Here is a 14,022-nt window from a genome sequence, read left to right on the forward strand (position 1 = left end):
GCAGCCAACATGTGGGGACATCCCATGAGCCAGGCACTTTGTGAAACATATTGCATATGTTCCTCAGTGAAACTTCACATCTACTAATGGAGGTGGCATTATCATGCCTATTTCAAAGACAAGAAAAGACTTTGAGGAGTCAAGTTACTCGCAGAAGTGGGACACAAAGACTGATCCCTGAGCCTAGGCTTTTAACCTTTATGATGTTAGGGTGTCACCTGAGTAACCAGAGGAGTGACAGGAGCAGGAATAAAAGTCTAACTTTCAGGGCTGTGTTCAAGCAACAGAGGGAAACACAGACAGCTCGCTAATGCAGTAAAGCAGGATGTGATGCAAGTGGGACTGTGGACAAGCTCAGCTTAGGAAGGGCTTTCTCCCACCCCCTCCACTCCAGGCCCCCACCCACAGACTGGAGAGGACATCTGATGGGATTCCATGGGCACTTCAGACAGATTCTCAGGTTGGCTTGAAATGATGGGAGCTGGGCTTTGTAGAGACAGAGGGCTGGAGCTCCTGACTCTTAAGTTCTGGTTGATAAAAGGGTGTGGGGAAGGAGAAGGGCCTGTCTTTCTAGGCCAGACGGTCTAACAACGCTTCCCCACTTCGAGGTTCCCACTTTTAGAGGAAATCTACACCCTTTCTCCTACCCCTGGCTGTGATGAACTAAATCTCACACCTCTGACTTGGTGGTGATAATTAAATATTATCCGCCTGTCACTTGATGCACATGTTGTGTGTATTCTCAGACTTTAATGAGCTGGTATTTGTCTTCTGTAAGCAAAAATATTTCTTTGAGTCTCTTCTTTTTCAAATTGGGGTGAGCAGTTCAAGTGAAGATCTCTCACTATTAAAAAGACAGTCTACTTGCTGGCATGTGTATCTGAACTGTTTCTACTTCTTCTTAGGGTCAATGGCAGGGAAAGCTTACCCCTTCAGAATCAGCCATTGCTTTCCTGAGGTTAAGTTAGTGGTCACATGGTTGGGGGGGCGGTTGTTGGGAGACTTTGAAAGGGATGGGATTAAGAATGCAGGGAACCAGCATAAACTGGTTTTGTGGGATATTTGAATGCAGCTTTTTCCAACAGGGCTTCTCCTATAAGCACCGCAGAATCCAGAAAATATTTGAGTGAAAATTTTCTCAAGTCTTCTAAGGAAGGCACTTAGCTAGTACCATTCTAGATGCATAGGAGAAGAGTTAACTCATTCCATATAATGAATGTCTTAGGACAGTGGCTCTCAAAGAGAACCTGCATCAGCATTACTTGGAAATTTACCAGAAGTTAAAATTCTTGCATCCCACCCCAGGTCTGTGGAATCAGAAATTCGGGGGGATTTAGCAATCAGTGTTCAATCAAGCCTTCCAGGTGGTTTTGCTATAAGCTAAAGTTTCAGAACTACTAGTGGCCATAAAGCACCAGGGCTTAATTCTCTCCCAGAGGAGCCCAGTGTGAAAAAGGCCGTTAAAAGGACTTCAAATATCTGCGTCAATATTTGTATCTATATCTATCTCAGTTTAAAATAAAAAAAAAAACATCTATCACTTTAAACTGAGATTTTTTTTTAAACGTAGAGTGTTCCCAGATGAAAAAATGATTTGCCTCTTCCAACTCACTTTGGATGAGCATCCTGTTACTTCCCCATTCATGAGGTTCATAACAAATGTGTTCATTGCAGCTGCTCCCCAGGCTGATATTCATGCTCTGTCTGGGTGCCTCCTCTGACCTACTGTCAGGTTTGGAAGCCACAAAGCCTTGGTTGAGAACTCCCAAAGCAGGAGAGAGCCTGGGGCAGAACTCCTACCCCCACCAAAACAAACAAAAAAGTGATATAATTAGTGTGCTGCAGGATTGGATCTGGAGTTGATGAGGAGCAACTTTAATATTTATCAATAAACAGCAAAGTGCTTAGCACACCTCCTAGGGAAGTAATTAACCATAAAAAGGATACTCTGCGGTGAGGAATCTCCTCCAAAAAAAGAACTCAGTTAATTGTGAATTGCTTACGCCAGGTGAGAGACAATCCGTGTCTACCTCTCTCACCTGACATAAGCAACTCTGAATTAACTGGGAGGTTCTTTTTATAAACACTGTGCGGAGCCTTTTTTTTTTCTTGGTGGCTAATTACTTCCTTGGGAGGTTTGCTTTAATAGTTCCCATAACAAGGGCCATTATTGTCTTTAGCATAATCACTGCCTCATTTGCTTTTGTGCCTTGCCTTTCTGATGCTCTGCCTCTGCCCAGCGGGAGGGACCCTGCACTGTGCTTGTAGCGTAGTCCTCAGACCAGCACCAGTCGCACCTATTGAAGCCTCCTCTAGCTCCACTATTTCAGGAATTTGGTTTTCTCCTGGAACGAGCTGCGATCAGGGAGGGGTAGGGCTGGTGGAGAAGGACGTAGATGGTGCAGGTTATGTTGGGGAGACTGAGTCCCCCTTCCCTATGTGCAGCATTCCAGCCATTTGCTATGCTTTTACCTGCTGACATCTGCAGTGGGGAAGGGCACCAGAGCAGCAGCTCCTTTCTGCAAGAGGAAGGAGCTGATCTATCTGTAAGTAACCACTTTGCTAAGTGAAATCACCAGGGACCAGGAAAAAAAACCAAAAACTGAACCTTGTCAGGATAGGTAATGTGATTTTGACTCAGTCTTGGGAAAAAAAAATGTATGGATATATGCAGTTATGCCTCACTTCATTCAAAAATGAATTAAAGTGGCTTCTGTTTTGGCTCTGTTTCAGTAAGGTAATGAATGAATGGGAGCTCTGTAAATTACATTGGCTCTATAAACTTTTTTGATTGGTGTACTCCTATCATTATATGTATGTTAGCTTATTTACACATTATGTACATGTATAACAGCAAGAATATATTATGGAAATTGCAAAGTGTCTATTAAGAGAACGAGGAAAAGTAAAAATAGAATATCTAACACTTTCAACCATCACCCTGATGGATTACACCCCCTTCTGGACACTACCTAAACTGACCTTGGGGTCATGAGGGCAGGAGATGACACTTCCAGAGCACAGGGATTGACAGAGTGGGACTATACACATTTTTATTAAATCAAATAGTTGAATGCATGGATCCTGTTACACTCTGAAACAACTTGCACTCTGAGGGAATTCTGACCAGTTAGTAATTTTGGTGGGAGTGGGGCACACACCTGTACTAAAGCCTAGGGAGCACTGCTCCACATTCTTAGGAAATCACACAGCCCCTATGCTACTGCAACTCCATTTAGCCCCAGAATTTTACCATTTCATCAGGGAATAACACAGGAAAGAAAATTCAATTCAGAGGTTCAGAACAGGGATTGGCAAATTTCCTATAAAGGGCCAGAGAGTAAATATTTTAGGCTTTATCAGCCATGTGGTCTCTGTCTAACTATTCAATGCTGCCTTTGAGGGTGATACATAAACTAATAGGCAATAGGCTATCTTCCAATAAAACTTCATAAATGAACACTGAAATTTGAATTCTACACAGTTTTCACATCTCTTGAAATATTGTTCTTTAGATTCCCACCCCACCCCCCCAACCTTTTGAAATGTAGAAACCAGTTTTTAGCTATATAATGCCAGGCAATGCATTGGATTCGGTCTGTAGTTTGCCAACCACTGTTTGGAAAGTGGACTTTGGAGTCAGATCTGGGTTTGCGACCCAATTTTACGATTGGTAGCTCTTATAAGGTTACTTAACTATGGTGTAAGCTTCAGTTTCCTCATTTGTAAAGTAACATCTCAAAGGGCTGTAAGGATGGAGGGATTGCCTGTGATGTCTGAGCACAGCGTGAAGCACATATTGTGATCATCATCATCGATTTGTTTGTAACTTCCAGCCCTGAAGGGTCAGGCAGGAGCAGGGACCCAAAGGCAGAGCCAGGGCCCAGCCACCTTTCTGTGGTGGTGCTACTTGCCAATCCAAAGCCAGCATCAAACCCCAGTGCCTTCAGCCTTGTCTCCAGGAGCGCCCCCCCCCCCCCACCCCGTTCTTTGCTGCATTTGCTTCAAAGGAAATGTTACAACAACATTTGACAATAGTATAGGGGAGGTCTTTCAGGAAAAAAATGACTCATGACGGAAGTATACACAATGCTCTGCTCTTGAGGGGCTGGGAATTAGAAGACGCTTGCTCACCTCCCTCATTATCCTTGTTATCAGCACAGGAGGTTTCCATGGCAACGTTGCATCCGGGCCCTCTCCAGCCGGTCTGGCAGACACACTGCCAGCTGTTCTGACCCAGCGTGCATCTCCCGTTGCCGTTGCACAAATCAGGGCAGCCATCTGGTTGGAGAAATGGAGAGGATGAGAAGGAGGGACGTGAGGCCATGCTGGGGCTGCAGGGGAGCCATGCAAAGGGGGAGCAAGGCCGCAGGGCAGCCACTGGGCCAGCCTCAGAGTGGGGCCCGTGCCTGCCTTCGAAAGAGTCAGGGAAGCAGGCAATGCATGCAGTTGCAAGACAGTGGGGTCCCAGATGCAGGGGATCCCCAATGACACTGACCTGTGTGAAGGGGTCTGAGGCAACCTTCCCAAAGTGGGGAATATTCCAGAAAACTAAACCAGCTCTGAGCTTAAAAGCCTAGGTAGGCTGTTATTTCTAGCCAGTAGCTCAAAAGTGAGGCTACCTCCAAAAAAATTTTTTTTCCTCCATTTTTTTTTAGAAGTACCTTCTGCAGAAAAGAGAAAATTCCCTATCAACCCAGGATGGAGGCAAAGTGCCCTCCATCATTCAGAATCTCAAGGATACACTTATGTATGATTATTACAAGCTTCTTATGACCAAGAACTGGATGGCTCTGCTGGGCCATTTTCATATTTTTGTAATATTTAGTTTTAAGGGGGCACTTTAAAATGTTGGCTGTTTATCACTCAACCTATTTATATCATGATTTAAAAATACTGCTGAATCTGAAGGCTGTGGAAGGAGTGGGTACTCAGTGTCATGAATGGGGAAAAGAGAGCAATGTGTATGTGCATGGGGAATGAGGTGGTGCTCGAGTAATTCCGATTTTGTGGTAATATTTTCTTTCCTCTTTTCTTTTTTCCTGTGGTGGGGAGGAGTACAAAATCAGCAGCCTACCTAATTCCCTAATCGCTCCAGCACCCCAAAACTCTGCACCTACCACTCTTCTGACCTGAGCTTGGGTGCCAGGAGCCCGGGTGAGGGAAGAGGAGGAAGGGTAGCAGGGAGCACTAACAAGGGAGGGAAAAGTCTCCCCCCCCCCCCCCGGCAGAGCCTCTGTCACCCTTTATAGGATGTGGAGAGCAGCAGTGAATTGGTAGGATATCACCACACTCCCAAAACCTACTTGCTGGAAAGCTTTCCTGGATATGTTTTCATTTTTCCTTTAACAGCTTTATTGAGCCATAATTTACATACCATAAAATTCACCTGTTTTAAGTACACAATGCAGTGACTTCTGGTAAATTTACAGAGTTCTGCAACCTAGGTATGTTCTTCTTACTTCATTTAAATATACCCCAAATGACCACTAATTTAATTGTTCCAAGAATGTAACTTCCCTGAATATCTATCTCTAATTCTATCTCCACCTCTGTCACCATATCTATCTCCAGCTCTTTCTATATCTAGTTTTAAACCACACAAAGTGCAGCGGGCGGGGGCGGGGGGAGGTTGGACTGTTGTGAGGGGATGAAGAGCTTTGCAATGAGGGAGGCAATTGATGTGAAACCATTCTGGCCCAAGTCTTCTGAATCAAAAGCATGCATCTCCCCCTACTTCTCTCTCCAGGGTTCCACAGGCCTTAGAATGACATTTTAGCTCTCTTCTCTTGAGTTTCCCTTGTGAGAATGCCAACAAACCTAATCTGTGCATGTGGCAGTGGTGGGAATTGAAAGGACTCCCCCCAGGAGGAAAGGTCTGGAGTGTCTGAAAATGAGTTGAAATTTGCTTATTTAAGATATCTTACATTTGAAAATTGTTCCCTCCCATCCTTTCCAGATAGTGTATGGGTTAGGACCTGAGAGAACAGGATAAGGAAAGGAGGAGAAATTCTATGTGGGGGAGTCTCTGTGAGGAAGCTGAGCTGGCTTGAGAGGAGAAACAGGAGACTGTTACCAGAGAACCTGTTTCCTTTTGCTGTGTAGCCCAGCACTAAATCCAGGATGCAAACAAAGCATAAGTGTCTGCATAGCTCAAGAAAAACTTGCTGGTATCCACACTTATTTTTACAGATCCCAGACCCAAATTTCCATTCCTTTCCTTACCAAGGAAGTGCCCATGGCCCTGCCTGGAGAACCGCTGACATCCCCTTTGTTCATACTGTGGGTGTGTTCTGGGAGTGGAAGCCATCAGTTTCAGAGAATTACCACAAACATTTCACAGGAGCAAAATGAAACTCAGTAGGAAAAGCCCAAGGGACTTATCAGAGGTTCTCAAGGAAAAGAGTGTATCTCCAACCTCCAGCCACCTCCAGCTTTACAATTTCCACCAGTAGAGTTTTGGTTGAATGGATCACAGGGAATACACTAAATGACAGACCTAGCAACATTTGCTCGGCACGCCATCTATTATATGTGCTTTGTTATTTAGCCACTTTGAGGTCTCATGTTTGACTAAAATCACACCCAAAGTCTCAACAGAAGCCTCATTGTGCAGGAAACCCACGTCGACTACATAAAATTTAAATTTGCAAAGAACACTAGCATGTCAGTCAGAGATAGGCACTCAAAATATCTGTGCTCTCAGATTGAAATGAAGCTTTTTCCCCCTTTCTCTTTCTCTTTTGATTTTTTTTCCTCCCCCCAACCAACCGAAGTGAGATAAACAGACCACAGTAGCAGGTTTTCTCCACATCATATGAGGAAGATGAAAACATGAACAGTGGGAAGCTGGCAAATCTCTGAGAAGTTTCGGGGTAGCTGGGAATTAATGGACAGCACTTTGCTTTTAGCTTGAAGAGGAGGAAAGTAGCCTTGGCAGGTGCGTGGTGTTGCTAGGCAACCCCAAGCTATCCCCAGCACAAGTTCATTCGGCTGATGGCCTTCTGAGGAGGTGATTCGTTGTGTTTGTAAAGTGCAAAGCCAGCTTCTGCTTAAGGAAAAACAAAATGTAGGAAGTAATTAGTCTGGAGGGCAAATGGGCATCAGGTGGCAACTTTTCTCTGGAGAAGATTTTACAACTAAAGTTGGAATGGACTTATGGGCTCATGCTTGGGGATCCAAGAGATCTCCCATATGGAGTCTTCTGGATTTCAGGCTAGCACTGCTGACTTCCTTCAGTGTCCACCTCTGAGATCACTGATATAGAATGTGGTAAGGCACATTTTTTCATTCTTTGCACAGCTAGGCAGCTGGCTGTCTAGAGACTCCAGGTTCTATCATGACCCTAGGCTAGTGGGTTTCCACTGAGGCTCGTTAGTTCCTTTTTCTTCTTTTAGGGGACATTTGGCAAGGTCTGGAGACATTTTTGATTATCACAACTTGGGGAGGATGCTACTGACATCTAGTGCATAGAGGTCAGGAGTACCGCTTGACATTCTAAAATGCACAGGACAGTCTGCATAACAATACAGCTTCAAATGTCAATAGTGCCAAGGTTGAGAAACCTTGCCCTGGACCCTCAACTCCATGAAACTGGAGAGTTCCTTGTTTGCTGGCCTCATGTCAGGCACATTGTAGATGCTTGAATGAATGGCCAGTCAGGTTGTGCTGTATCATTTCAGCCTGCCTTATCTATAAACTCTTCTGAGAGTCATGAGAATATGGGGGCCCCCTTCTCAAAGATCAAAAGAGAACTTTCAAGGCCATCAGTGATATCTTGGGCTGGTTCTATCAGAATTCCAATGCCTTTGGCAGGGTGGAAATGATACAGTTTCTAAGACTTCTACGTATAGAATTTCAACCACTAAAACAACAACAACAACAGCAACAACAACAACAACAATCCATCAACACAGTTACCAGGTAGGCAGGCTTTTTGCCTTGACAAAAATTAGACCTAATGCAGAAATTTGGGATTAAAAAAAACAACAACCCAAAACTCATACTTATACTCCGATGACTCCCAAACCTTTACCTCCAGTCCTCTGAGGTCTATACATGGACTCCAACTCACATCTCAACATCTCCATCTGTTCACTCACAAGTACCTCAAACTCAAGAGAATTTGGCCTCTTTACCCCCTACCCCCCAAACTCTGATCTATTGATCAATGAATGGCACTTCCATGTACCCCAATGCCACAACCTTAGAGTCATTCTTAATACCCTCCACAGTCCTCCACCACCTCTGTCATCTCTTATACCTTGTCAACAACCAAGTCCTGCCTGATTTTTATCTTAACAATAAGAAGTCCTACTTGTCCTTCCTCCTAAATATCTCTGGAATCTGCATTTTGTTCCCACCCCCACTGCCTTGCATTAATCCAAGCCTCCTCATCTTTGCTCTGGACTCTTGTGAAAGCCTCCTAACTGGTCTCCCTGCTTCCAGTCTTGCACCACCATCCACTTCTCTATGTTCAGGAAACTACACAAAACACATCCACAGCTTTCCATTGACCCCAAGGTAGAGGCTGAAGTCTTTCACCTGGCTTACAGACTTTATGTGAACTGGTTCTCATGTCAGCCCATCTCTGTATCACTTTAGGCTTTGGTCAGATCAAAACCGTTCAGTCTTTCTTCATCTGCCTAACTTCAACCATTCTTCAGATCCCCACCCAGAAGTCATCTCTAGGAAGACTTTCCAAAGCTCCCAGTTCCAGGCTAGCTACACCTGTGATAGTGCTTTTATCCTGCCCTATCCTACCCTACCCTACCCTACCCTTGCTTACCCTGCCCTACCCCATCCTGCTCTGCCCTAGCCTAGCCTAGCCTACCCTATCCTACCCCACCTTACTTTATCCTATCCTACCCTATCCTATCCTACCATATCCACCACACTGTATCAGAACTGTCTAGCATCTCCTTGATACTTGCATCCATGTAGCAGCCACTCCTTAAGACATTTTACTGTCACTTGCTAGAAAATTATTGCAATAAATTGTACATAGCCAACTATAATTTGAATGGTGCCTCTAGACTTATGCAGTGTACAACTGAACAGCTTCCCTGGGCACTCCTGTTATGAAGTAAATCTGTCAGGGCAGGTGCCATGTCTATCCTGTTTACTCTTGGATTGCTAATACTCAATAAATAGGGAAATGAATGAATGACTTTTAACTGAACTCAGAATCTCCAACATCTTTAGCAGAGTGGAAATGGAATTGTTTCCAAGACTTTACTACACATGGAATTCCAAACACTAACCCCCCCCCAAAAAAAACCAAACAACAACAAAAACCTCCAATGACACAGTTACCAGGTAGGCAGGCTTTTTGTCTTAACAAATATTAGGCATGAGGAAAATAATGTCTAAAGTACAGTAAAAAGGGGAGCATAAATGCACTTGAAGAAAGCTGTAATTACCATAAAAGGCTTTTCTAAAAAAGCATCAAGGAATGTTCTGCCATGTGCAGCAATTTAGAGGTAGAAATAAGTGGCTAATAGTATATAAGGGGTGTAAGGGGTATGTAGTGTATAAGGGGTGTAGAAAGAGAAGAAGGATCTTAACATTCAGCCTCAAGCACACCTTAGAAAAGCACACCCTACCCAGATAGAAATGAAGGTGAAAACACAAAACAGGCTGTGTATAAATGAGGACAGATGACAGGAAAGCTTGAAAAGTGATGGATCCCTGCTTGGCTCAAGAGACCATTAGGAGAGCTACTGCATCCTGGAATAAACCCTGGTGGAAAGTCTTCTGAATCAAGGGGAAAACCTTAACCTGGTTGGGGTCAGAAAATTCTGGGATTAAAACCTAGATTCGCCTCTTGCTGTCTGTGTGACCTTGAGCTGGTGTTTCACCTCTTACTCCTGTTGGTAAAACTCTGTATCTTACAAACTAATCTTATTTACTGTCCTTCCCAATATAACCTGCATGAAGGCTGGGACTTTGGTCTCTTTTGTTCACTGAGATATCTTCAGTGTCTAGAAAAACAGTTGGCATATAACAGGCATTTATTAAATGTTTGTTGAATAAATAACTCAACAAAGGTGATGATGATACTTTGTACAGATGCCAGAGGGGTGAAATGAAATTATACAGGTAGAGGTTTTAGCATAGAGCTTGGTATATTGTGAATGTTCAATAGATAGTAGCTCTTGTAGTTCGTGTTGATATGGCTGCTCTTGCAAACATTACAGTTAGTGCTGGGCTTTTCTCTGGGGCAAAGTTATAAGCGCAGGCTATTTCTCTTTGCCTTACCTCCAGGTCAGGATAAAAAACACAAGCCTATCCTGTTTCAGGTTAAAAAAAAAAAAAACTCCAGTATTCTCAGTATATGACTGCATCCAAGAACCCAGCAATGCTAAGTTGGTCTGAGTAAGTGAGAGGAAAACCCACTGAAGCTAAGGGCAATTCTGAGGGGCAGGAGAGTTGAAGGTAGAATAAATGGTGGCTTTTTCTCTTGGACAGGATTGTACTTTGGCATGTTAACTTAATTAGGGAACCCCTCTCTTTCAATTGTTTTAGATATCACTGTTTTCTGAGAGCTGGGCATTGTTGGAATTGAGAAGCGGATACACACTGGAAATATGTAATAGAGTCTTCCATTGCATTCCAGAACTCTTTGGAATTGAAAATAGCTGAGGTGTTGGGGACCGTGTATCACCAGGGGTTCAGCAGCCATTTATACTAAACAGCAGTGGCAGACACTCAGAAAATTAATTTGGTGCTTCAAGACACTCTGGGGAAAGCTCAAACTAATTTTAGAAGACTGGCTGCCAAAGAAGCATTCTGGTACCCAGAAAATGGAAGTGCTTGTCCCTCTTGCTCACCTGTGTGAGGAGGAGGGAGCTATGTAGGGACTCTGTTTCTAGGTACAAATTGGCATGGAAACTCAGCCATGAACCTGTACTTGAATGGCTGCTTCTGCTTTGTTAGGGAAGACATGGCAAATCCAGAGACAGATGTTTTTCTCTGTTTCAGCAGCCTCTGTATGTCTTAAAGGGTTTGTGTAGGAGAGCATATGGGGGATGCTGGGTAGGGATGGCTGGGAAGGCTAGTGATCCTTTCCATGGTCCACTGCTCATCTTCTGCTCATAAGGCAGAAATCATACCCCTCAGCCTTAGGAGCAACAGAAGCAGCAGAGCCTCCGTGCAAGGGGACATAAATTTGGATCCAGCTGTCTATGTTGCACGTTTCCTGGATGCACCTGGATTCTCACTGATCAGCATCATTTCTGTCTGCCCAGGAAAAGGAAGGCAGCAGGCTTAGCCTTGGCCTCAGAGAAAATGGTGAACTTAAAAACAAATTCCTTCCACATTGGAGAGAAAAGGGGAAAGGAAGATACATCTTTTTTTGTTTGTTTGTTTTTACCTGTTTTGATGCTTTAAGCTCCTATTATTACTTTGTTTTTCTGAACCAGTAGAAGATAATGGGGGGTGGGGGGAGGAAACAGTGTTTAGGCAACAGTAGCTGGAAATAGCTCTTCTTGGGAGAGGGGAAGCTCCTGTCAATTACTTAGTGAATTCAAGACTGAATCATTGTCACCCAGTAGAACCAGGGTTTCACACAAGACTATGCTTCCCTTGGGGGAGCTTGCCTTCTTCCTCTGGAACATCCTTTTTATTCCACTTCACCTAACACAGGAGGATGTCGTGGGCTAGTGCTGGGAAAACATCACCATGTTGCTAAGGCAAAAACAACTGATACCATGTTGAAATCTGCTGAAAATGCACCAGGGGTTTCTCCAATTGATTAGATAGGAACAGTGCTTCTCAAAGCGTGGTCCTGGGACCAGCAGCATCAATGTCACCTGGGAACTCATTAGAAATGCACATTCTTGGGTTCCATCCCAGGCCTACTGAATCAGAACCTCGGGGGTGGGGCCTGGAAATCTGCATTTTAACCAGCCCTGGGGAGGGAGGGATTCAGATGTCTGCTCTGTGTGAGAACCACTGCTTTAGGGTTAAGTCCTGAACCTCTAAAAGGGCCTTGAAGGCCCTGCATTTATCTGGCCCTGTCCATTTCTCCTCAGGTCACATCACACCAGGCTCTGCTCCCTGAGCTTCAGCCACACTGCCTGGCTGGGTTCTAGAACACAGCCTGCATCCTCCTCTTGGACTTCTGCAGCTCCCTGTCCCTAAACAACACTCCCTGCACTCTGGTTAGAGCCATTCACCCTGGGCTTAGCCAGTGCTCCTTCAGAAGGCTTTTTGACTTCCAGCCTGGGGGTCCTCCCCACTAGGTGATGTCATGGCACCACCCACTCCCCCTCCTATAGCACTCCTGCTTTGTCTCACTTCCAATTCATCCTTTGTTTCAAGCAGTGGGTCTCAACCTGGTGTGCATTAGAATTGGCTGAGAGTTCTGAAAAATCTAGATGCTAGACTGCACCCCAATTAAATCAAAATCTCTGAGGATAAGACTCCAGCATCAGTATTTTTATTTTTTTGAGCTCCCCAAGTGATTCCTGTGTGCGGCTGAGAGTGAGAACCAGCAGTTTAATGCCCATCATCCTGGGAGCCTCTAAGCCTCCTGAGTGCAAAGACTCCGACTCTGTTGTGTATGGCTGTTTTCCCAGCGCACACCCCAGTGCCTAGCATTACAGGTATTTGTTGAATGAATGCATAAATAGACCGTATGTGCGGTGTTTCTGCTGTTTCACTGTGCCCTTGATTCAGCAGCCAGGTAAAAGTAAAAGCTCCCCGCAGTCTACATCCCAAGCCCCTGGCTGGATGGCACTTCTCCAAGCAAAAGAAACAGCTGGTTGCAGCACAGGGTCCAAAACCAAGCTGATGACAGTGACTGTCAATAAGTGCGGGAGTAGGTCCGTGCCTTTCAACTTGGTAGAAGCTGACGCCTCCTGACTGAAAGAGACAGAATAGAGCACCCAGCGAGGTAGAAGAGAGCATGTTGGTAGATTAAGAGGGTGACACAAAGGCATGGATGACAATAATAAGAAAGTCCAATGGTTTAATTTGGTTCTTGGAGAATAATCAAGTTGTCGTACCTTATGTTGCTTATTCCCACAGCTGTCCGGCAAATAATGAATGTGGTACCTACCCGGTATGGAAATAGGGACAAAGACGCGACTTTGATTTCTTATTTGTTATTTTTAACCATCCAATTTCTATACCCACTGAGCATCCTTATAGCCACAGGAGGGTCATAAAAATACAAATAACATCTAGGAGGCCTGTGGGCACGGACTCGTTACTTACTGCAGGGCTGACGGCTCTCTTTTAACTAGTGTAAAAGGAGGCCAATGATAAATTGCTGTGTATTTGGTGGTTGTTGCTGTTTGTAGCACAACTTTAGGAAATGTAAGGAAATCACTGAAGGCTTGTTTCTTATAGATGGTAAAAGAGCTAGGTTTAGAATCTATCTCAAGACTATGGGTTTTAAATTCTGGATTTTAACATGCTTTTAATATAATAACAATAACAATAGCAGACCCCCAATGGAGACATTTCTGTGTGCCTGGCCCTCTTTTACGTGCCGGCAAGCATTAGCTCATTTCATTGTCACACCTTATAGTGTAGGTACTATTATTATCCCTGTTTCACAAGTGAGGAAACAGAGGCACAGAGAAGTGAATTAACTTGGCCAAATTTGCAGAGTTGATTAGTGGTGGAGCCGGGATTTGGCAGCAGGCAGACAGACTCTGTAGCCTCTGTTCTCAACCAGAGTCACTCATGGTCCTTGTTTAGCCGAAACTGTTTTAGCACTAAAAGTCCCTTATCCCAGGAAACTTCTTAGTCCCGGGCAACTTGGACAACTGGTCATCATCAAGGACAGGGACTGAGCACTGGGATCTTTTCATTGGAGACGATAGAGGTGGAAGGTAGGGCTGGAGGTGAAGGCCTCCAAGGGCAAGAGGGAAGGTGCCCAAAACATACTGGTGTCTCCTCAGGCCAAAGTCCCAGGTCAGCTCAGTAGTCACAGGGCAGAACTTGGTGTGTGAAAGAAATGGGCGCTGGATCCGGCCTGCCTGGGTTCAAATCCTGGCTCCACCCCTTGGC

At 44.6% G+C, this 14,022-nt stretch overlaps 1 protein-coding gene across 3 annotated transcripts in view; it reads right to left on the minus strand.

The window, feature by feature from the left end:
• TENM2 (teneurin transmembrane protein 2) overlaps positions 1 to 14,022 on the minus strand; it is a 943,516-nt gene that overhangs the window by 110,764 nt on the left and 818,730 nt on the right. For all 3 annotated transcript variants that reach the window (XM_047073159.1, XM_047073150.1, XM_047073168.1), the window contains one exon: positions 4,135 to 4,281. In XM_047073159.1, the coding sequence (XP_046929115.1) occupies positions 4,135 to 4,281 (147 nt within the window). The remainder of the gene's footprint in view (positions 1 to 4,134; positions 4,282 to 14,022) is intronic.

Source organism: Lynx rufus, unplaced genomic scaffold (assembly GCF_022079265.1).
Source record: "Lynx rufus isolate CCGP_SWC_20201006 ecotype Redwood Valley unplaced genomic scaffold, mLynRuf1.p SCAF_1, whole genome shotgun sequence".
Taxonomy (NCBI): domain Eukaryota; kingdom Metazoa; phylum Chordata; class Mammalia; order Carnivora; family Felidae; genus Lynx; species Lynx rufus.